The sequence below is a fragment of the Nelumbo nucifera genome, chromosome 7 (assembly GCF_055504915.1).
Source record: "Nelumbo nucifera cultivar China Antique chromosome 7, China Antique-T2T, whole genome shotgun sequence".
Classification (NCBI taxonomy): Eukaryota; Viridiplantae; Streptophyta; class Magnoliopsida; order Proteales; family Nelumbonaceae; genus Nelumbo; species Nelumbo nucifera.
The window spans coordinates 26153911-26179495 of record NC_142655.1 but is presented as its reverse complement, the minus strand read 5'-3'; the positions used below and the strand labels follow the sequence as shown (position 1 = coordinate 26179495).

At 38.5% G+C, this 25585-nt stretch overlaps 1 protein-coding gene across 1 annotated transcript; it reads right to left on the bottom strand.

Annotated features, from left to right (window-relative positions):
* Nucleotides 1-1991: 1991 nt before the first annotated feature.
* LOC104593434 (uncharacterized protein At5g41620-like) lies at nt 1992-21162 on the bottom strand. Its single transcript, XM_010253264.3, has 3 exons — nt 20600-21162; nt 18798-18923; nt 1992-3761 (listed from the first exon to the last, which is right to left on the bottom strand). The coding sequence occupies exons 1-3, from the start codon at nt 20936-20938 to the stop codon at nt 2211-2213; spliced, it is 2016 nt and encodes a 671-aa protein (XP_010251566.1). The 5' UTR covers nt 20939-21162; the 3' UTR covers nt 1992-2210.
* Nucleotides 21163-25585: the final 4423 nt, after the last annotated feature.

Here is a 25585-nt window from a genome sequence, read left to right as displayed (position 1 = left end):
TGTCAAATCATTTTTTACCTATCTTACCTTCTGAAGGATGTACGACTGGTGATAGTTCGTACCAGTCATCAGTGATGAGGAAAAACAAAGATAACTTCAGAGACAAGTTATCGAGGGTGCAGTCTTCAAACTATTCAACAATAGTGAGTGAACCATATTTCACCGAAGTACGGAAACCCAGAAATGTCTTCTTGAATATTTTCCAATATGCTTCTGGAACTTCTTCTACAGAATCCAAGAAAGATCATAACAATTTGACTAGGTCCATTCTGCCATGATAGAAGTGGTAACAGTCAAAGTTCTCAGGCACAAAAGAAATTGTAAGTTTAGGTGGTGGAAATGCAAATATTAGAGTTCTCACTTCTTTGACGGGAACTTCAGAAATCTGTGAAGATGTTAAAATAATAAAAACTCTTCTTTGGTTTCTTATAGATCCCACACCTCCCTTCTTGACTCTAATGTACATAAACTGCACCGTCTACAAATAACACCTAGACTTCTAGTTCAGCAAATACCATATGCCATGCAAGTAAAAACAGCCCCTTTTGCTCACTTGGTAGCTAGCACAAAAAAGAATTTTAATTCCCTTCCTGCCTTGACTACCCATAATCTAAATGAACACTCCACCCATGTCATTTCCATTTTCACTTAAAGGGAAACAGATTTAGAAGGCTAAAAGTCCATTATTGCCCAATTCTGCTCGGGTATTGAATAGCACAAGTATGGAATCTGGGAACTTTGGAATTTCCAGCTCCTGTTTTGCCCCCAACTCCAAATCCACCCTGATCTAAACACAGCCAAGTAACTATTTAGGGTAAACTAGAGTTTCTTTTATGGTTTGAAGGAAAAAGTAGGGAAATGTCTTGTAAAGGTTTCCTTACCTTTTCCTTCAAACCAAACATAACCCTAGTGAATAACCAACCTAGTAGGTAATTCACCAAAGAAAAAACTTAGTGGGTGCAACAACACTGAGGTTTCCAAACTTGTTTGAAACTTTAAGGAGGATTTGGGGAAGCTGTTGAAAATATCCTAGAATTCTGTTCGATCAAACAAGTTTGTATCAACTCTGTTCAGAATTTCTTGTATTCTCTACTGCAATGAAAATTCTTTCCTCTTCAACTATTACTCTTCTTTTATGAAGAGACAACGCATGAATCTTGGGACGCATGGGCTTCTCCAATAAAGACAAAATTAAAACTGAGATATCATATATCACCTAACATCCCAAATTTGCAAACAAGATGACATTAGATTGGACTAAAACCTAGGATTCAAGGTAATTTTTCAGTACTGTAAGTCGCATGAAACAGCCCAACTGATTCCATCCGCAAGAGACTAGTCAACCTACTTCTATACATTAAATGAAACTTGAAATACATAATGAGTACCGATTACAGTGAAGCTTATTACCAAAAATGAAGGTGTCTCAGGTCTCACAAGAGTCTAAACATAAACTAATTGTGAAACTGCTGCTTTACTTGCACAGAAAAGGTAATTGATGCTAGGTAAATGGAGTCAAATATTTGCCATTTCATGTTAGACACATGGTTTTTACAACCAGACCGGACCGAACGGTCGGACTGGAAAAACTGAGAAATCCCGTTTCACCCCAGAACCGTCTTTTTGGCCAAAAGCCGTTGATTTGGCCACCAAACCGCTGACCTGGGCAGTTAAACCATTCAAACCGTTCGAACCATCTAGCAGTTTTTGGCCATTTTTTTATTTCTTTTGTCAGAACGGACCATCTGTTCGGTTCAAACAGTCAGACCGTTTGACCTGGGAACCGGACCCCTGAACAGTTCGTTGTCCGGTTCGGTTTTAAAAACCTTGGTTAGACACGAAACAAGAGGAATATAAAGTCCACAGAAGAGTTGAAAAATAAAAGGTTCACCCGTAAGAATTGCAAAACCCATAAATCAAGCAAGGGAGAAGTTAGAGTTTTGAAGAATCAAAGCATAGCATGTAGTCATGTACTGTGGAGCCTATTAGTGGTTATTCAAATTCCATTGCACTTTCATTTCCACTTGATGTGTCACACATGATAGAGCCATATATTTCTCATATACAGAGGGAGACCCCCAAATTACAGAAGAAAAAAGATACCAGATAAATAGAAGCATAACTACATCATTCAAGTTTTAAGAGTACTTTGGTTACTATACACAATGACAATAATCTGGAATTCAGCTGATCTGATTATACCATTCAACTTAAGAGGAACCTTTGGAAGCTTTTAAGCGAGAGTGCTGCCCCTCTAACCTTGCTTCAAGTAGCTTTGCTTTCAAGGTATTCTCCTTCAAGCCTCGTGGCCATTTTGAAGAAGACTCAGATGTCTCAAGATTCGGGGATGTCAATCTAGACATCCATTGTTGTACTGGACTAGCATGACCCCTCCATGCAGATCGACTGTGAGATTCTTCCCTGCAACCATTCTCAGATTGAATTTTCCCTCCCCCCATCAGTGGCTGACTTCTAATCAAGTTATCAATCACATGGTTTGAGTCAGATCCGTGAATTCCATCTGGTTTACTCTTCCTTTCTTGACTGCCATCTTCTGTAGCCTCACAAATTTCTGATTTCCGGGAAATACTTATTTCAACGGGGTTTGCATCTTCTCCACCCACCTTTCCTGCCTCCCTATCCTTAAGGGAGGTCTTGTTTCCATTACATGACTCTGCCCAAGCCATTTGTTCTTCAAACTGAACTTGCAAACTTGATGGTTTGCGACCCTTGATCCTCTCATGGGACCAAAACTTCTTTTTAGCCGGATCAAATTTTGCTGTTTCATCAAAATGATCTGCTCCAGCTTCTTCTGCATTTGGTTTAGAGTGCGCATTGTTTTGTTTGTTACTAAAACTCTTGTTTAGTTCAAAGCAATGTGAATCACTACCCACAGAATCTTCCTCATCACCTGCATCTTGAAGTGGACTGGTAGCCTCGTTAAAGTAAATAGACTCAAGGGAATGGCGACGCACGGAACATTTTTTATCTTTTGAGAATGAGATGTCATTACTCTTGGAACTTCCAGATCGTTTAGCCTGAAGGAAGGTCTCTATCTCAAAGCTTAACTTATCCACTATTGTGTTCTTTTCAACAAAATCAGACCGAGATTCAGCAAGTTTCATCTGCATTCGTTCATCAAGCCATGCCTCAGAGATATGAAGTATCAACCGATCATGTTCTTCCCTACCACCATGATCCTTCTCAAACTTATGTTTCAAGGCTCGCACCTCTTGATCATAATCTCCTATTCCCCTTGCAAATTCATCACATAGGTCTTCCAATAGTGTCCTAGCTTTCCTCTCTCTTTCTAGTTCTTTCAGAGCTTTTGAGAAGCCAGATTTCACCTCAGATAACTCACGAGCTAACTTCCGGTGCAGGCTCTCTGACCGCTTTCTCAACTTCCTTTCATCTTCTAGCTCGTCCCTCACCGACTGAACTGCAGCCTTGATTCGGTCCTGCTCCTTGCTCTTTCTAATTAGTTTTTCCTCTGTTACTTGCTTTATTAGATCATCCATTTCATATCGGTCTGCTTGTTGCTCTTGTAGCAACTCTTTGATCCGAGCCCGGGAATGGTCCAGCTCAATTTTCAGTGCTTTCACTAATGAGATATTGGATGCATGCTGTTCTTCCAGGCTCCAGATCCGGTTCAATACTTTTAGCAACTCCGTAGATGTTTTAAGGCTATAACCTGTTTCCCCAATCCTTCCCTTAATGTCCAAAGAACTAGTAGGAGTGATAGCAGGATTATAAGCTGCTACCTATGAGGAAAAAGGCATGTTAAGTTACATGTCTAGTATAAATGCAGAGAAATTCCTAACCATAATAAGCTGGATAAATAAATTGCAGTACAATTGATAGGCTAACTCTGGACATATGTGAGATAATATTTGGTTTGGTAACAATACTTGTGAAATGAAATGCACAGACTTAAATCTTGGCAGAAATCCTACAAGACAAGAAAAGTTTGAATTGACATTTTCCATCATATTGTCAAAGGCCATTTATTGATAAAAAATGGTGGAACCCTAGCATACAACTACAATACAAAAGAAGCAAGTGAATAGATTGATCAAACAAGAGCAACAACAATAGGCGAGTCAATAAAGAAACACAATACTGCTATAAGCTTTGGAATCCCAAGAATTAAGAAATGATGTAACATGCCCCTTTAAGTTATGCTAGAATGGATGACCAACAGAACTACAAGGTCCAGTTATGCTGATCACTGTGTCAACTGAGCCAAAATTGTTTGCATGAAGAGTTGTTTCTTCAATATGCTCCAAGACTGGAATGGGAGTCATTGTCCAAAGAATATGGCACTATGCATCTAACACCTTAAATGACCAATGATGATGCATTCAAGTAGGATTTTAGCTGTCATCTGGAGGATATGGAAGAAATTTAAAACCTGATGCCTATCTTTAGGGCTGTACACAGGTAGGTTTGGTTCAGTTGTATATAATTTACCCAACTGAGCTGACATCGTTGGGTTCATATTCTCATCAACTGAAACCAGATGAGATAACCTGAAAACCAACCTAAACATACAGTTCTTGGCTTGGCGGTTTCTCAGTTGGTCAATGCAATTACCTATAGCGTATTGGTTTTAAATAAATGAATACTGCCAGCTATAACTCCCTGTCTAGTGCCTAGATGGCTAGATGCACTTGTATGGTTACAGCTCTATTATTCACTGATTCCAACTTTTTTCTCTTTAACTTTTGAACTTTAAAATCCATCGAGAGAGGTTAAAGGTTAGAACCTAAAAAAGTAAAAAGCGCAACATTTAATGTCTGGACCATACATTTAATGCTCCAGATTGATAAGATGTTTTGCATTGCTAGTTCTTTTAATAGGTCAGTTAACAGACATTGTTTGAATTTCTTACTTTAAAGGCGGGTCGGTTCGGTTTTGTCAGTTTGCACACTTATAAACTGAACTTATCCAACTATTTGGCTTTTGTCTTTTCTTTAACCGAAACTGATCATTAATATTTGAAAACTGGCCAAATCGGTTCAAATCAGATTGGTTTGGTCAGTTTGATTCATTTCATGAACAACCTTACCTATCTTGCTCAGTAAGCCGCAATGAAGGAGAAAATTATTACAGATTCTCAATTCTCCCAATGTTTTAAATGCGCAAAGCGCAAAAGTGCAAAAAAATAATAAAAAATAAAAAATAATATTAATTAACAATATAAACTTAAATTTTAAAATAAATGTTAAAAAAAACAACTATCTCAAATTAAAATGCATAAACATAACATGTAAAACATATTCGAAATGAAAATTTAAAAATAAAATCAAGCATAATATATAAAATATATTCAAGCACGTGAAGCTTTCAATCTCTTTCTTTTTTTTTTTTTACAGAAGTATTAATTACAAAGGAGGAGATAAACTTTCTCATCTCCCCAACTGAGGCTTGAGCTCCCAAGAATAGAAGTTAAAATAACAACTGAGCCCAGAACATAGACTCCCTCGCCACCCCTTGCTTAGCTAACCCATCAGCAAACGAGTTAGCTAATCTCTTCACCCAACTGATCTTGATTTCCATGTCTTTAACCAGCCATATAAACTTTCTCCTTTCATTGTTGTAATTCCATAATCCAGTACTGTTTTTATTCAGCCACCCTGCAACCACCTCCGAATCCCCTTCAATTACAAGTCTTTTTATATTCCATCTCCTTTGCTCTTTGGACACCTTCCATAACTGCATAAATTTCGGCTCTAAGAGAATCACCCACCCCAATTGGACCTGAGCACAGGGCTGAAACACTCCCATTTCCTTAACACTTCTCTCTACTTCGGAGAAAATCCTAGAGTTTCTTTCTTCCCATAGAGACCAGCATACCGCAGCCCTTAGGCGTCTCCACATAGTCCTACCCCTTTTCAGATGCCACCTGAAAAAAGAAGAAAAAAGGCTCTACAGGTTCGATGGAGGGGTCCAATTACACGCAAAAAGGGAAGAAGCCCATTCCCAAATAGTCTTTGCAAACTGGCATGACACCAATAGGTGAAAAACAGTCTCCCCATCAACTTTACAAAGAAAGCACTTGTGAGGGGATAAACATGTCTTGGGTCTCTTCTTTTGGATCATATCACTAGTGTTGATTCTTTCCAGAAATGCTTCCCAACAAAAGCTACCAACCCTAGGAGGAATTTGTCTGCACCAAATCTCTTTGATAGGGAAAGGAAGGCCCAAGGGACTGGTTGGCTGAGTTAAAACATTGAAGAAAGAAGCACAAGAGAAAGAGCTAGTGGGGGTGAGGGTCCAAATTCTACTGTCTTCCTTTGTGGGGGTCCAAGAAAATATTTTCAAGAAGACCTAGGAGACTCGGGATGCTGTTTAGGTCTGTATCTCTAACAGCCCTCCTCAATCCCAAATTCCACCCAGTCCCGGAGTTGGAAGAAGATAGGATAATGAAGGAAGAAACTGGCTCATTTTTCAAGTCAGAAAGGGCATACAAGGATGGAAACTGATCCTTCAGAGGGGCATTCTCCACCCAGGTCTGTTCCCAAAATTTTATAAGATTGCCTGAATTTAAGTCATACCTAATAAGAGGGGAGAAAACCGGTAACAAGTCATGGATAGCTTTCCAAGGTGATGCACTTGTAGTCCTTGCCCGAATTCCAGAATTCCATCAGTTTTCCTCCAACCCATGAATGCTTGCCACTATTTTAGCCCATAGTTTCTCCTTCTCTAAAGAGAACCTCCACCATAACCATTTCCCCAAAAGAGCCGCATTCCTTTTCTTGATATGCCCAAGCCCCAATCCACCCAAGTTTTTGCTCCTAGTCACCACCTCCCAACTCACCTTGTGGTCCCTCTTCTCCTCTCCTAGCTCCCATAAAAAGTCTCTCATCATCTTTTCCAATCTATTAGACACCTTAGCTGGGATTTTGAACAATGACAGGAAGTAAATGGGTAAATTGGCTAAGGTAGCCCTAATTAGTGTAATCCTCCACCAAGGGAAAGAAAATTCTTTTTTCCAGGAGACAAGTCTCTTCTCAAATCTTTCCAACACTGTATTCCAAAAATTCTCTTTCTTTGGGTTGTCTCCCAAGGGCAATCCTAGATAATTCAAGGGCCAGCTTGAAACTTCACAACCCAATAACTCTGCACACTCCCTGACCTCTCCCTCCCTCATATTCACTCCCACTACACAACTTTTCTCAAAATTCACCTTGAGATTGAACATTTTTTCAAAGAGTTGTATCACCAATTTCATGTTCCTAATCCACCTTAGGTTTCCTCCTTCACAGAACAAAATCGTGTCATCTACAAACTGTAAGTGGGTAAGGGGGGTCTCCTCCCTTCCTAGTCTCCATCCTCTTAAAAGATCCTTTGAATCCGCTCTATGAATCAGTCTCCCTAAAACATCTGCAACTAATGTGAATAAGAAGGGAGAGAGTGGGTCCCCTTGTCTTATTCCCCTTATGGCTGGAAAGAAATCTATCATTGTCCCATTTACCAGCATAGAATAATGACAATTCTAAACACGCCATGATCCATTTGCACCAGCTTACCCCAAACCCAAAATTGATCATAACTTTCTTCAAGAAAAACCAATCCACCAAATAATAAGCCTTTTCCAGGTCCAACTTGCAAATCACTCTATTATTTCTAATCTTTTTGAAATTCTCCACACTCTCATTGACAATTAGAATCTTATCAGTAATTTGTCTTCCACTCACAAAAGCTTCTTGATTTGGTGCAATGATAGATGACAAGACTTGCTTTAACCTCAATGGCATCACCTTTGCAATTATCTTATACAAGCTATTTACCAAACTGATTCGTCTGAAGTCCTTTGAATGGGAGGCATCTTTCTTTTTTGGGACCAATGCTAGGAAGGTGGAATTCAATCTCTTATTTTTTACCCAATCCATTATTTCAAATAGCTAATGTGATGTTAAACATTTTGCAATCCTAATTTTACAAGCTGCCTTTGTACCAAGCCCCTTGAGGCAAGACCAAATAAGTCCATGTTTGGGTCTTACATTCTTAATCCCTACAAAAAAAAAATGATTTTGTAATTATAATTGTCATTTAAAAATATCTTTTATTAAGATGAATGAATGAACAACATTAACAAATAGGTGGTTCTTGGAGCTTTGATGAACGAATGAAACAATTGCCTAGGGTGATTTTATAATTTTCTTTACATGATCTTCCTCCAAGTTTCTATGATGTAAGGAAGATGGCAAAGTGTGTAGGTTGAAGAAATGAATCTATGGGCTGAAACAGTTGGGTGTGGTTTGACAGGTCCAGAGGGGCTGTATTGATAATTGGCTACTTACAATCACAGCTGGACTACAAATTATTTATTAAGAGAAGAGATTCTTATAGTAGGAGTTTGAAATAAAAGACCTAGGAGATCTGTGTTATTTTCTAGGTATTGATTTATTGAAGTAGCTTGATCCGAACATGGGATTTTCATATCCCAAAGAAGTATATTTTCACACAGGAACAACTTAAAGAGAAAGGGTTTCATTTTGGCAAGCAGATTTGTTTTGTGAGCCAGAGGCTCCAAGTATTGTGCACTTGTAGGTTGATTGTGGCTTCACAAGTTTTATTTGGGGACTGGGGTTTCTTTTCCAAGTGGTTCAAATGGAACAGTGGTTACAAGAGGAAGTATATTCTCACACAAGAACAACTTAAAGAGAAGGGATTTCATTTTGGCAAGCAGATTTGTTCTTTGTGAGTCAGAGGCTCCAAGTATTGTGCACTTGTTGGTTGATTGTGGCTTCACAAGTTTTATGGGGACTGGGGTTTCTTTTTCCAATTGGTTCAAATGGAACAGTGTCACCTCAGCTCCCTAAAGACAGTGTTGACCAATGGCCACATATAGGAAGAAGGAAAGCAAAGATTTTCTGGAGCTGCGTGTGCCATTTGTGATTTGTTGGGAAGTTTGGAAAGAAAGGAACAAACATATTTTTTATGGCAAGCAGATGTGTTCTTTGTGAGTCTGAGGCTCAAAGTATTGTGCACTTGTTGGTTGGTTGTGGCTTCACAAGTTTTATCTGGGGACTGGGGTTTCTTTTTCCAATTGGTTCAAATGGAACAGTGGTCACCTTAGGTCCTAAAGACATTTTGACCAATGGCCACACATCAGAGGAGGAAAGAAAGCAAAGGTTTTCTGGAATTGCATGTCATTTGTGGTTTGTTGGGAAGTTTGGAAAGAAAGGAACAAACATATTTTTTATGGCAAACAGAAGTCTAAAGAAAAATTGTGTGCATAATTGGTGCAAGGATAGTGGATTGGGTCCTGTTTCTTCCAGAGTTTCAAGGAATCAAGAAAGAAAAGTTTGGAAAAGATTTTTAGGAAAGTTTATATCTGTAACAGCTTATGTTTTTTGTATGAAGTTTGGATCAGTTTTCTGTTTGTTCCTTTCTTTGTCTTGAGTGATGCCTCATAACTCACCTTTGGCCCCATTCAAAGTTGGTTTAATTTTGCACTGATAAATTTACTTTCTTGCCAAACGAATTTTAGTTGTAATGGGTGTAAACATGAATTGCTAGATTGGAATCTACCATTTTTTGCATTGACCAACTTTGAATGCAAAGTTTGAATCCATTTTTTGATGCAAACTTGGATCTCAATTTGGATGCAAACATGCCTTGAAATTTGTGAAAGCTGTCACTTTTAGAACATAAATGCATTCTTACTAAACACCAGCAAAACTGAACCAGAGTGCATATATGCACTGAACCAGAATTTGTACTCTTCCCAAATAGAGCCTTTATAAAATACTCCCATTGACTAGAATTGTAGTTTTGTGCTACTGGAGGTGAACCTCTTGAGGATGCTACAGGCTACCAAAGACTGGTGGGCACATTAAGAGGTGAACCTCTTAAGAAGCATCCAAGCCTAGGGATATTATATGTTAAATCATGGACATATGAAGATGGAGGTGTATAATGATGCAGACCAGGTAGGTTCATTAGATGATAGGAGGACAACTTCCGGTTTTTGCACTTTTGTTGGTGGGAACTTGGTGTCTTGGAGTAAGAAGAAGTTTGTTGTGACATGTTCTAGGGAAGAGGCTCAATATAGAGCCATGACACATGGTGTCTCTGAATGGTGTTGATATGGAGAAGCCACTTAGGCTTTATTGTGACTGTTAGAGTCAACAGTACAAGGGTGTTTTGGTCCTTCGTCTATCTAATTGAGAGAATGAATACTCTGTTTTATTCAAGTTTAAGTTATGTGTGCCATCCTTAATGAGGGACAATACTGTCTTTTGTAATTCAACTTGTACAATATAAATACAAAGTGGGTCGACTGGGAGGAGTTACTTTTCTTCTTCTTCTTCTTCTTCTTCTTCTTCTTCTTCTAACCTAGAACTAATCTATGGCTAATCGATCTGTTCACAGTGACAATCAGGTCGCCATCAACATTGCCCATAACCCAATCCAATATGACAGAACCAAACACATAGAGGTAGATAGGCACTTTATCAGGGAAAGAGTGACATCTGGTGAAGTGTGTCTACCTTATATTGCCTTTAAAATGCAGCTTGAAGAAGAAAGAGAAGAAAATTGAAGAAACCACCAAAAGTATGAGCTGGCGGTGCTACTATTGCTAACATATACTTAGGGCGACAGTTTACAATAAAAAAGAATAAAGTGGGTCGGCTGGGAGGAGTGGCTTTTCGTCTCCTCTTTCTCTCTTTCTTCTTCTTCTTCTTCGTACCTAGAACTAATCTAGGGTTAATCGATCTATTCACATGGTATCAGAGCGAATATAACAAGTTCAGATCTGCCCAGTTTTTTTTATTTATTTTTTTTTTCAGATCTGCCCAGTTTTTATCACCATTTTCTCTAGGGTTTTTGCAGATTTCTCAAGAATACCTTGGAGATTAAGGGAAAGGCTGCAAAGGAGTAACCGTTTTTCTCTTTAGGAAGCCTTCATGCCTCTGGTTTGTGGTGCGGTGGCTGTTTGTGGTGATTGGTAGGAAGCTCTCTATTTGATGGTATGAAGAGAGCAGGTTCGGGTGGTGTAGTGTTCAGTCGAGTACAGGTCAGGTTTGTAGTGTGCAGTACAGGTGTTCGATTTGATGGCTGATTGATTACAGCTCTAGTATTAGGTGTGTGATGTGCATTTGAAGAAATTTGTGGTGCTGAAAATGGAGGATAACAAAGTGAATTAGGGTTTTCTGGTGTGATATACAAGTGAGTAAAGAAAGAAAAAAAATCAGATATGGGAGATAGTAGTGAACACAAGTCTAGTGTTATGGTTCCCCCTAATTACCTAAATGTTAAGATAACCTCTATTAAATTAAATGGTGAGAACTATGTGCCATGGGTAAATCTATAGAAGTATTTTTAAGAGCCAAGAAAAAGGTGAAACATGTGAGACAGGAGAAACCCTCTTCTGATTCTCTAGGGTTTAGTGATTAAGAACAAGAGGATGCTCAATTATAACCTGGTTGTGGAATAGCATGGAACCTAAAATTAGTGTAAATTTTATATTCCTTGATACTGCTAAGGAAATCTGGGACCATGCGAAGAAACTCTATTATGGCCAAGATAATACCACTAGAGTGTATCAACTTTACCAAGACAATACCCATTAGAGGGACATATTGTTAATTACTATTATGATTTACATGGTCCACCCAACACTTGGGCCAATCATGTTGTGACTAGTGGCAGTGGTACAGTTAGTGAAAACCAATAGACTAATCAGACCCCCTCCATATCTACTAGTGCTTCTAGGAAGGAAATGGTCAATGTAGCACATGAGGTATATGAGAAGTTCCTTTAGACATCCTCTCAGCAGAATACGGCTACTCTTGCCCATTCAGGTATGGCTTGCTTGGCTTCCAAACCCTCACACTGGATCATTATCTCTGGAGCCTCGGATCATATGTCTGGGACTCCAGATATATTTTCTTTGTTTTCCCCATCTTCTACATCCCAAAGAATTACTCTTGTTAATAGTTCTACCTCTCCCATCTATGGTGTTGGTGATGTTGATCTGACCTCCTTATCCTTATCCTCTGTTTTATATGTACCTAAGTTCCCCTTTAATCTTATGTCTGTTAGTAGACTAACCAAGTCACTTAATTGTTCTATAACATTCTATCCCTCTTCTTGTGTGTTTCAAGATCTCAAGACGGGGATGAAGATTGGTAGAGGGCATGAAGCAGGTGGATTGTATTATCTTGATGGTGGTGGCCACCAATAGCCTTTCAGTCATCTCTTACTCCTCTCCAAATGGCACTACAGACTTGGTCATCCATCTCTCAAGGCTCTGAAGTTGTTGGTTTTGTCCTTAAGTCATCTTCCATATTTGGATTATGAGTCATGTCAGCTTGGGAAACACTATAGAGTCTCTTTTAGTCCAAGAGTTGATAGTCGTGTCTTGAGTCCTTTTTCTTTAGTTCATTCAGATGTTTGGGGTACAAATAAAGTAGTGACATTGCTCTATCTTATGAAAGATCGAAGTGAATTGTTCTCTATTTTCCAAAAAGTTTATGCTGAAATACGTACCCAATTTGGAGTTCATATTCAAATTCTTCGCTCAGATAATGCAAAAGAATACACCTCAACACCATTTCAGGAATACTTAGAGCACCATGGGATAATTCATCAAACTTCTTGCTCCATACCCCACAACAGAATGGAGTGGCTGAATGGAAAAATTGACACTTACTTGAAACCACTCAGTCCATTATGCTTGATATGAATGTCCCAAAGCGTTTTTGAAGTGATGTTGTTCTGATATCATGTTTCCTCATTAATCGGATGCCCATGTCCATCCTTGGAAGTCAATCACCTTTCTTAGTCTTGTTCCCTACTCTTTCTCTGTTCCCTCATCCTAGAGTCTTTGGTTGTGTTTGCTTTATTCAGAATTTAGGACCTAGTTTAAACAAGTTAGATGCACGTTCTACCAAATGCATTTTCCTTGGATATTCCCAGACCCAAAAAGGGTATAAGTGTTATAACCCTAGCTCTCATCGGTCCTTTGTGTGTTCAGATGTCCTTTCTTTGAGTCAGTTCTATTTTTCTTGAGTACTGAGGTTCCTTCTCCTACTCTTGTGGTTCCACTTCCTATTCCGATTGCGGATCCACTTCTCGTGGTTCCTGTTCCATTCCCACCTTCTCCAGTGCAGGTTAATACTAAGAGGCCACCAATCAGACAAGTGTATACTCACAGAAGAGCACCAGCCCCTCCTAAAGTTCAGTCCTCGTTGACAGATCTTGTGGTTGCACCTCCTCCTTCTGGCCTTGATCTTCCTATTGCATTGTAGAAAGGTAAATGCAGTTGTACATCTCATCCTAATTCTCATTACGTTTCAGTTGCTCACCTTTCTGCTTCCCATCGCCATTTTATATCCTTGCTATCCTCTTTCTAGTCCCAAGACTATTCAGAAAGCCCTTACCTCTCCAAGGTGGTGACAAGCAATGGAAGAGGAATTGTCTGCTTTACATCACAACCGCACATGAGAACTTACTACTCTCCTTCCCGGTAAGCATGTTGTTGGGTGTAAGTGGGTCTACACAATGAAGTATCTTTCAGATAACAATATGGAACGATTAAAGGCCAAATTAGTGGCCAATGGTTATTCTCAGTTATATGGTGTTGACTATACGGAGACATTCTCTCCTATGGCTAAAATTGGTTCCATTCGGGTATTAATTTCATTAGCAGTAATGTATGATTGACCTCTCTTGCAACTAGACATCAATAATGCCTTCTTGCATGGTGATCTGATTAAGGAAGTATATATGGAGCAACCACCAGGGTTTGTTGCTCAGGGAGAGGATGGTAAAGTTTGTAGACTTAAAAAGACAATCTATGGGACAATCTCCATGTGTGTGGTTTGGTAGATTCAGTGAAGTAGTGAAGAACTTTGGGATGAAACAATGTCAAGTAGATCATTCTGTGTTCAGTCATGACTCAAAAGATGGAAAAATCTTGCTAATGGTATGTGGATGATATTGTCATAACTAGCAGTGACAACAATAGGATTGACAGATTGAAAAACTTCCTATGGGATCACTTTCACACGAAGGATCTTGGTAAGCTGAAATACTTCTTGGGAATAGAAGTTGCAAGGTCAAGGCATGGAATTAACTTGTGTCAAAGGAAATAAGTCATTGACTTACTTGAAGAAACAAGGTTGTTAGGTGACAAACCAGTCAAAACACCTATGAAATCGAATGCTAAGTTGAGTATTGATGCAGGTGAAAAGTTTGATGATCTTGGAAGGTACAGGGGGTTGGTTTGAAAATTGTACTATCTAACTATCACACGGCCAGATATATCATTTGTTGTAAGTATGGTGAGTCGGTTTATGCAACATCCTCGAGTTCCACATTGGGAAGCAGTTCTAAGAATAGTAAGATATTTGAAGGGTGCTCCAGGCCGTGGTTTGTTATACAAAAGTGGAGGAACTCTTGAGATAGAAGGGTATACAGATGTTGATTGGGCCGGATCTGTGTCAGACAAAAGGTAAACTACACAATATTGTACCTTCCTTGGTGGCAATCTAGTAACTTGGAAGAGCAAGAAACAAACAGTGGTAGCAAGGAGCAATGCAGAGGTTGAGTACAGGGCTATGGCTCATACTACATGTGTACTAGTATGGCTGAAGAATTTGTTACAAGAAATGGGGTTCTCAATTGACAGACCCATGAGGTTATACTGTAATAATTAAGTTGTTGTACACATTTCTTTTAATCCAGTCTTCCATGAGAGAACAAAGCATATTGAAGTCGACTGCCACTTTGTAAGAGAAAAAGTGATCGATGGAGTGATAACTACAGCTCATGTAAGTTCAGGAAACCAGTGGGCAGATCTATTTACAAAGGGGCTGTCTCGGGGCAGAGTAGATTACATATGTGACAAGCTGGGACTATATGACATATATTCTCTAGCTTGAGGGGGAGTGTTAGAGTTGATAGTACAAGGGTATTTTGGTCCTTTGTCTATCTAATTGAGAGAGTGAATGGTCTGTTTTATTCAAGTTTAAGTTCTGTGTCCCATCCTTAATGAGGGACAATACTATCTTTTGTAATTCTGCTTATACAATATAAATACAAAGTGGGTCGACTGGGAGGAGTTACTTTTCTTCTTCTTCTTCTTCTTCTTCTTCTTCTTCTTCTTCTTCTTCTTCTTCTTCTAACCTAGAACTAATCTAGGGCTAATTGATCTGTTCACAGTGACAATCAGGTCGCCATCAACATTGCCCATAACCCAATCCAATATGACAGAACCAAACACATAGAGGTAGATAGGCACTTTATCAGGGAAAGAGTGACATCTGGTGAAGTGTGTCTACCTTATATTGCCTTTAAAATGCAGCTTGAAGAAGAAAGAGAAGAAAATTGAAGAAACCACCAAAAGTATGAGTTGGCGGTGCTACTATTGCTAACATATACTTAGGGCGACAGTTTACAATAAAAAAGAATAAAGAAAGGACTAAAACACCCCTGCAGCACACTACCAGAATTACAACAAATATCTACACCCAACTTGAGGGGGAGTGTTGAGATTTATGGGCTGTTATTGTTTTTACATTATTTATTGGACTGCTATTGTGTTTATATTATTTATTGGGTAGTAGGCCTGGGTGCTATCTCTTATTAGGCCCAATTAGTTGTTTAATAACTTAATTATAGGTTGTTACAGACCAGGACCACATCACTTAAGAAATTATGGTGGCAGGGGTATTTTAGGCACTTTATTGTAATTGTGTCTACTATATAATGAAATCTAGGGGTGAGCAAACGGTTTATTTGGTTAAAAACTGAATTGAATAAACCAAAATTTTTAAAACCGAAATTTTAAATGGAAAACTGAAACCGAAACCAAAATAACCAAAACCAAAATTCAACATTATATATATTATATATCATATATGCATTATATATTAAAAAACATATATTATAGTACAATATATATAATAAATTATGTATTTCAATATATAATATAATACAACCGAATAATGCTCACCCCTAACTCATTTTTTGACTCCCTTTCAATTTTTCTTCTCTCTCTGGTTTCTCTCTTCATCCTAGTACTATTCTTTCATTGTTTTTTTGCTATCTTTCAAGTATACAGATTGCAAGATTTTGTTGCTCTATTAAAAAAATAAAGAGCAAAAGAATAAGAAAAAAATTACTAGACTACTGCACCTAGCATGCTTAATAGACAGCATAGTCCAACAAAATATTACAACTTGAGAATCTCCCCAGCTCTCATCTCCTAGTGAAGCAGTCGATTTAATACTTGTAACAGAGATATTAGTTTAGACAGAATGGAACTTGCAATGCCTATAGGACCTATATGGCTATATGTACTACCAAAATCTTGCTTTCATGATTCCATGAGACTCAAGAACTGGATTTTTTTTTTTTTTTTGGTTCTTGATCAGCAAGAATTGGAACATTTTGGTAGTTTTGTTCAAGGCTTTCCCTGCATTTTCCACCTTTTTTATTTAACTTGAGTTTTCTTGACTAGATGGTGTAGCTGTACTAAGGTATTCTTAACGTAGTAATGCATAGGAGTCAAAGGTGTAAGTTTTGGATAACATTGAATCATATTTCCTAATTTTATCCAGTATTGCACTTTGTAGAAGGCACTCTTAGAATTGCCATTCATCAATAATAACTGCCATCTACTTGCCAAGGATGAATTAACTAGCATTTCATTATCAAGAACTCACTTTAGATGGCTTAATTATCTTTTATCAGTTTTTCTATAAGTATGAAAAAATTATCAATTTTAAACCAAATGGTTGCACATTTTCTAACACAAGGATCTTCCAAGTCTATCATTAGTGATCCCAATAGGAGAAAATGAAATAGAAGAAAAATAAAAAGTTATAGCTCACTCATTCTTGCCGCACTGCAATTTAGATAGTTACCTAAGAAAATTAAGTTATTTATAGGGGATGTGCCACAAGATGATGAGTTGGCAATCACCCTAGGCTGTTGGAGAGATAATTTACCATCGAAGTTTGTGGGTATTCCACTCAGGGGTGTCAATTGGACTGGATTTGGTCTAATCCAGTCCAGTCCAATGTGAGTCCACTACAAATGGACCTGGTCCAATCCAGTCCAATGAATATTTTGGACCATTTTGGACCGGTCCAGAGACTGTCCAATCTGTTCAAATTCAATTAGTCTTATTGGTCCGTCCAAATGGATTTTGATTTGGACGGAGTCCAACCCAAAACCGGTCCATTGACACCCCTAATTCCACTCAGAGCTAAATATAAACCAAAGGACCCGTAGACCCCAGTAATAGAAAGATTCATTAGAAGGCTAGCTGGGTGGAAAAGACAAAATCTCTCTAAGAGTGGTAAGGTCATTCTGATAAATAGTGTGCTCTCTAACCAGCCACTTTATTATTTTTCATTTTATTGAGCCCCTCCTTCAATTCTGCAATCTCTAGAAAAAAAAATCTGAAGAGATTTCTATGGGATGGTTTGGATGGTGAGAAGCACCTGTCTTGTGACTTGGAACCAAATTTGCTTAGGCTCAGATTTCTTATGGTAATGGGATCAGCATATGGAAAGGCATATCTAAGCTGAATTAGATGTTATGGAGTAATGCCATTTTTAAATCAGGGAAGGTGATCAGATTGCCTTTGGAGTGATACATGGCTTCAGAATCAACCTCTCAAGGAAACCTTCCCTTCCTTACATCTGCTGGCTCAACTCTCAAGACAAAGAAGCCTCAAGAAAAGACTACTATGAAATGCTGGTGACCAAGTGGTCTGAGGCCCTCAACTGAGGCAAAACTTAAATGACTGGGAAACCTAGGACTTCTCCAGATTGTTAAGTATGCTGCAGCAGGTTCAAATTGACTCTTCAAGGCAGGATAGTATGTGGTGGCCTTTAGAAGGCTTGGGCAGGTTTTCAGTCAGATATTTCTTCAAATCTTTAGGTGTCTAACTCAGCTGAATCTGTCTCATGGTCTTGGATCTGGAAGGCTGGATGGTCTCTGAAAGTGAAAATTTTTCTGTGGACTGCAATTCTTTACAGAATTCTGCTTATCAAAAAAATTTCTTAACAGAATTCCTACCACAGGCCACCTTGTTTCCAGGGTCTCGCAACTGTTAATCAGTGAATCTTCTGCCAAGCTGAAGTTGAAGATGCTGCTCATCTCTTGATTTGGTGCTCAGTGTCGTATCATTTTTGATGTCATTTCCTGCAGCTGTTCAAAGTAGTTTTGGTTATGCCAGGTGATCTGTACTCTATGATTGCTGCTTGACCATCAAAGGTTTTCAGTAGAAGAGGAAGGAGGTTATGACAGATGCTCCCTGGGACTTTATGGTGGACCATTTGGTTGGAGTGTAACAGCAGGATCTTAAATCAGGTGGGGTAGAACCTGAGCGATTAATTGGAAAAAATTGCAAGGTGTTTGGTGAAATGGGCAGGTGTACAGAAGGAATTCAAAGCACAATTAAAGAGGAAAGGATCCTTTTTGTGAATTGTGTAAATGAATGAATAGTGGATACAGTCATATCACAGTACATACATTTTGTATAGGCGTATGTATGTATTTCTCCATATGTATGCTTACCATTGCATGCCATCCTTTTTTTATCAGTAATAAGGAAATTCCATTAGAGAATTAAAACAAAGTAGTACAAGGCTCAAAGAGAGGTGCAAGGTGCACCCTCCCAAACTAAAAACAAATTACAAACAGACCAGAACAACTGATCCCTGGTAAAAAGACATTATTTCTACATTGCATGCCATCCTTCCTATTATTCTTTTTTACTAAAAAGACAATATTTATAAAAGTAAACAACATTCAGGGATGTTTACCTCCATTGAACTATTATAACTTGCAGGAGATAGAGGCTGTAAGGCATGGCCATTCCTCTCAATTGACTGATGGTGCTGCATTAGTGATGCTGCAACACGCCTCCTCAAACTACTAGCACTTGCTGGCTGTATGAAAAATGAGCTAAAAATTAGTTATATGAACCTTTTTATCTTCTTGGATGATGCATAGCCTTAACACACACACACACACACACACACTAAATGAACACACACACACACACTAAATGAATGATTCCAAGGAGGATGGTAAACTGGGCATGTTTGGATTCCAACCCAAGTCCAGCAATGGCAACCCATATCCTACCTAGGCCTAGCCCAACAACATCCCTAAAACGACATTGATTTGGGCCATGCTGACTGCTGACTTGGGTTTAGTCAAGTATTTTTTTTTTCCATTTTTAAAGATTTATGGTAATTCTGATTCCTAATCACTTGGAGTAAGGCCAACTATAACTATTGTAAAAATAGCTGTTTTGTTTTAAAATTTATTATCAGAAGAGTAAAGTTCCCTGAATAAGATGCATCCTTGTCTTTTAATATCATGAAGTTTGAACAAGGCCAAGTGTAATTATTTCTGAACCTTGGGGCATTGAGGTAACTACCTCCCTTAAATGAGGCAGACAGTGATTCCCTATAATGTCTTACATAATATATATCTCTGCCTTTATTCGCCCAAGGCCTGAAAATGCCAAGCTGGTCTTAAGATTGATTTGGTTCAGTTGGGGTTGAAGCCTATGCAACCAAGAATTTGTTCTTTTATCCTTCAAAATATATGCTGTAGATTAGAATGATAAGGTGATATTGCTATTTGGGCATCAGTGAGCAGTGTTCACTAATGTGAGGATCAGACTTGTTGAGGAAAGAACTCTGCCCCATCATATACATTTGTCCGTAATAAAACCAGACTAAGTTTTAACTCTAGCCAACCTGAACAACTTGAGAAATCACAAACATTTGATATGCCACTGCAGGATCGAATACCAAAATGAAGGATAAAAAGATTAAGGGTTGCCTCTTCTAAAATAGAAGCTAAATTTTTTATTTTTCCAATTGCATAAAAGAAGACTATTACAGATCTAGTCCTCTACTTTTCCTATGAACAGTGAGTTCTAGTATGATCAACTATGCATCAAGGTCAGTACCAGAGCCTGTCTTGACAGAAATTCACTAAGATGAATAAAGAATCAGTTCCTGAAAACGTCAAAAGGATCATAAAAGAACAAAATAAGAAAACCACGTGGAATTAAAATCCTCCCTAAAATGAAACATAAAATTAACTTGTATACTTCTCTGTGGAACGTAACAGCTTTTAATGTCAAACCAACAATGACAGAAACAACAATTAAAAAACAATAAATTAATAGATGAACTATATAAACCCTAGGAAGTGATTGTCAGAGACCAATGGGTGGAGCTAAAAAGAAGAAAATCCAAATGGACCCACGAGGGGACTAATAATAAAAAATAACTGAGCAAAATATCAAGAAACCTTCTTGTTCATTGAACAAAATACGGGGAAGTCATAAAACCAACAAGCTCTAACGACATGCAATTGAAGGAAAAAGATACCAGGATACCGTCAAGAAGAAGGCATAGAAAAATTCTTCCATTTTGTTTCCAGCACAAAAGGGGCAAACCCCGAAAACCCAAATAAACCCATCAACCAAAGATCCCGAAAATAAATTAAAAAGAACAGAAAATTTAGAAGAAAAGTAAAAGAACAATAGTGGTTATCAGAGCAACCCAGAACATCGAAGCGGATGAATGAGATAGTGGTGTACCTGGTCAGGAGGGCTGTGAGAAGGATCGGCCAAACGCAAAGGAAGCTCAAGACCCTTGCCCTTGTGTTGGCGAAGCCTTACACCTCCCTTGCTCATTTTAGCAAGCGGGAGGTGCTGTTGAATATCCCAGAGGTTAGCGGCAAGCTTTCTAGCAGAGACAGTGGGGGGCAACGTGAGGGGGTCTTTAATGGTGTTATCCTGTATATCTCCAAGTTTCCATGTGGGTACTGGAGTACAGGGGCCCCCTCTTTTCCCTACCAAAATCCCGCGTTTCAACTTTATCCCCAAAAATTCCTGCTTTTCTGCTGCCACCTCTCCACCTTTTTCCACTCTTTCCATCTTTCTTCAAACTTGAAACTGCTGCTTCTTCACTCTCACCATCTCTCTCTCTCTCTCTCCTATTACTATTATTTTTTTATTGTTTTTCTTCCACTGCTAATGTATCGTTCTGTTCTTCGAATCTTCTTCTACTGTCACTGAAAATTTCTACTATTTGCTCCTCCTCTCTCCTTTCCTTCGAAAAAAAAAGCTAAATTAACAGTAGGAATATAGAACCGGTATTATTGGATGTGCTCTTTTTATCTCTTAATAAATGGGTCACAACTCATAAGTAGGTTAATTAGCTAATGACAGTTTTATTATTGGGGAATTGTAATAACTAACGTGTGGCTCACTCTACCGACCGTACGGTCTACGAAATGTTGGGGATGGATGGACTGGAGTCACTGGAGTCTGGACTCTGGAGACCCAAAAGCTCAGATTCAGATTTCAGAATTGAACACTGGGGTCAGGTTCAGGGAGAATTGGAGCCAAGATGTCCCGGGCTGGTCTCTCAAACCTTTTGAAACGAATGATTTTAGTTTTACTGAACCATGTATGGCGGGCAAACCCTGGCCATTTCAACACTCATGAGTGACGCAAAGTACCCGCCAATAATCAAGGAAATGTCGTGTCCCCACTCCTTTGGGCTGGGACTGGATCAAATCTATTCAAATCCGAAAGGGTCTCTTGTGATCATTTGGACCACTGGGTCTCTCTCTTCAATCCAGTTTGCTAAGGCACACTTCTCATTGTGGTCCATGGTCTAGGGCCTTTCCTAAGTGCCTGTGGTAGACTGGTAGCTATTAGCTACTAGTGGTAAGGCAAGTAAATCTAGCTTCAGACGAAAAACCTTTATCAAAACTCGTGAATGTATCTGGGCGTGGGCTTCAGAACAGAAACACAAACTGTATCAATTAGGGTTAATGGTGCACGCTGATTCCCAACACAGACATCAAAAATAGAATAAAAAGAAGGGAAGAAGAAAGAGAGAAAATCCATTGTGGTTTACAAAAAAATGGTGCAAGTGTAACTACTATATGAAGGCCCACCCAACAGTATGGTCATTGGTCAATCAATCAATTAAAGAGAAGAGTAAGTTGGTCAACAGTGTGGTACACATAATGTGCAACCTCTTTTATTATTCACCTTGATTTCATAACAACTCTTCTTATTTATTCAACCAATTTCTTAACGATTGTTTGAGATGGATTTAATTCAACCAATCTGGATCTCCTTCCAGTAGAATTGGTCCTCACACTCACCTTACATCATTTATCCATTTGAAACATCTAATAAAACATACAAGTACAGATATGTTCAAGATGTAAAACCATCGGGGCTGTGAAGTGGGTGTGAGGACCAAGTCTGTAATGAGGAAATTCTTACTCTACCAATATGTGTATATATATACGGAAAAGAAAAGGGAAGGAAGCACATTACTAAATTAGGTTTTCAGTCCAGTTGAAAATTGGACCATTACGTTGGGTTTTTCATCATATTGGTCTAAGGAAGGACACAAACATTTAACATTAATTTTCTTTTTCCAAAAGCACACTCAGAAAGCTAGCATTAATCATGGAACTTCATTACAGATGAGCAGCCCTATTCATTTCTCTACTTACATGGATTATACATCCTAATTTATTCAATGGAGGAAGACTAAAAAACAGATGGAGGGTCTGCATTTGGTTCTTTCTCTTTCTTTGGTTCAAAGGGTGGATGGCCATCAAAGTTTCGCCATAAAATAAATAGGCTGTTTAGCCCATATGAATAAAAACATACAAGTACAGTACAGAGATATTCAAGACGTGAAACCATCGAGGTTGTAAGGTGGGTGTGAGGACCAATTCTGTAATGAGGAGATTCTTACCCTACCAACATGTGTATATATACAGAAAAAAAAAAGGAAGGAAGCACATTACTAAATTAGGTTTTGGTCCAGTTGAAAATTGGACCATTACAGTTGGGTTTTTCATCAGATTGGTCTAAGGAAGGACACAGACATTTAGCATAATTTGAAGCATCCCAATTTATTCAATGGAGGAGGACTAAAAAACGGATCGAGGGGCTGCATTTGGTCCTTTCTCTTTCTTTGGTTCAAGGGTGGATACCCATCAAAGTTTTACCATAAAATAAATAATCTGCTTAATCCAGCTATAGTGGGTTGAAATTCATATTAGATGGGTGGGTTGGACTTTAATCCTCTACACTCACCAGCAAATTAAAAACATTTAGAAATAGGTAGAGGGCTTGGGCCTAGTTTTTAACACATTTGAATGGGCCTAGCCCTAAACAGTTTAAATTATTCATACGCCGAACCCAAATCCCGGCCCATAATCAGGTCTACAAATGGCTAAGAGAGTTGTGTTTGACTGATCTAGCCTAAAAATGTTAACAAACCTCAAAAGCCCAATTCATGTAGGGTTGGATAGGACATTAACATGCATGGATGTTACTTTTTGTCTCTCAATGTATATATATATAATATTTTATTTTCTTTTTATTTTATTTCCTTTTGAGTCTGTGATGCAATCATGGCTCCATCTTCTATATTAGTGGATTGCTATAAATATTACTTAACAATAGTATATGAGAACTTACACGGAATCAAGCTCATAATATATCATTATTTTATTCCTCTTAATTTAAAGAATAGTGAATAGATGAGATCCTTTGAGGACTTTGGTTGCTCAAGAATTTTTGTCGGATGATTGTGATGTGAGGCATGGTTTTCAAAATCGGACCGGACCGGATGGTTGCATCGAAAAAATCAGGACGGTCAGGTGATTGGTTTCAGTTTTCCCTAAAATCATTGATTTTGGTCAGTAAACCGTTGACCCGGGCAATTAATCATTCGAACCGTTTAAACGGTTTTGACCGTTTTTTTATTTTTTTTAGAACGGGCTGATCATTCGGTTCAAATGATCGGATCATTCGACCTGGTAACCGAACCCCTGACCGGTTCGGTTTTTAAAAACCATGATGTGAGGTGCAGTTTATTTTAGATCTGGCAAAGAGTCGATTCAACTCTAGAACCCAATTTGACCCAATCCAAAAAAATGCGGGCGAGGTCCCCTATTTAGCAACCCGAATTAGAAGTCAAATAGACCCAACCCCAAGATGGCCTGACCTGACCCAAAAAGAAATCAGGTTGGGTAAGTCAGGCTACGGGTCATTGCTGGGTCATCCATTTTATACCAACATTTTCAAATTGGTGTTGATACGAAGGATTGAACCATTCAAACCATTTGAACCGGATGATTAAACCTATCTTTTTGGTAAAAACCTTGATTTGGTCAAAGGCTAGTTAACTCATATGGTTGAACCATTGACCCGTTTAGTCCATGGAAAACCCCAACTTGGCCAACCTAGGGTTAGGGGCTAGCCTTTACTGACCAACATAGAGGCTAATCCGACCCATCCATCCCGGCCCAAACTGATTGTGGATGTATTTGTTTTATGGGAAAATTCCACTTTAGTACTCTGAACTTTGGGGGTAGTGTCAAGTTAGTACCTGAACTTAAATGTGTCACTACAACACCTAAGCTTTCAAAAAGTGTCAAGTTGGTCCCTGTCATTAACCGACGGCCAGTTATCTATTGAAAATGTCAAAACTACCTTTCAAAATAAGACACTGTTCATTGTCTTCTACCTCGAGACTGAATCAATTGAGGTGTTTGAGACTCTAGACTAATGAAGTCATTGTCTTCTACCTTTAGATCCGAAACACATTCTTATTTGGTTATTTCTTTGCCTTTAGTTATTGTTTCCATCTATCATATTTTATGTTTTTTTCTCTCTTTTTCTTTGAAGATAACTAGTTTAGTCTCAAGGTAGAAGACAATGAACAATATCTTCTTTTGAAGGGTAGTTTCAACATATAACTAATGATTGATTAATAACAGGGACCAACTTAACACTTTTCTGAAAATTTAAGGGTCTGTTTGTTTCATAGTCGAAATCAGAATCGGAATCGGAATGATCCATTCCCATAGTCTGTTTGGTTCAGACAAGAATGAGAATGTGAATTAAAATCAGTAGGAATGAGATTTCATTCCCAAGAGAGGAGTAGGGAATGGCCATTCCCTCAAATGAGAGAATGCCATTCCAGCAAGAATAGGAATAGGATTCCAATTCTGTCCAATCAAGCAATTGAAATCAGAATAGTCCATTCCAATTCCGATTCCAAACCTCTATTCCTACAAACCAAACGGACCCTGCAGTAATTTTCAAACAACTAAACTTTTGATCCTACCCTCAAAGTAAAGTGCAATTTTCCCTTATTTTATTAGAACATGATTTCGATTTCTTTTCCAAAAACAACACAGTATCGTATCTGGACCGTCAAAACCTTTCTGCCATTTCTTTGATTGAATGGTTGATCTAATGGGATCAGACACATTATCTGATCCTTCTGATCAATCTTTACTTTTGCTTGAGTGTCAAATTAGAGATTCTAGTGTACGGGAACATGGTCACACCTGCGACGTCGCTATCATGCATTGAAGTCAAGTATACAATATTGTTGAGATGCCAAAGTGAATCCTGGTGATGGGCTCATCCAACCGTCCGATTTATCGCTAGTGAGTCTTATCTGCAGGTAGAGTGGCAAACCCAAACCGTCCATCTGAGTGGGGGAACCTTTGGATTGCAGAATGAGTAATA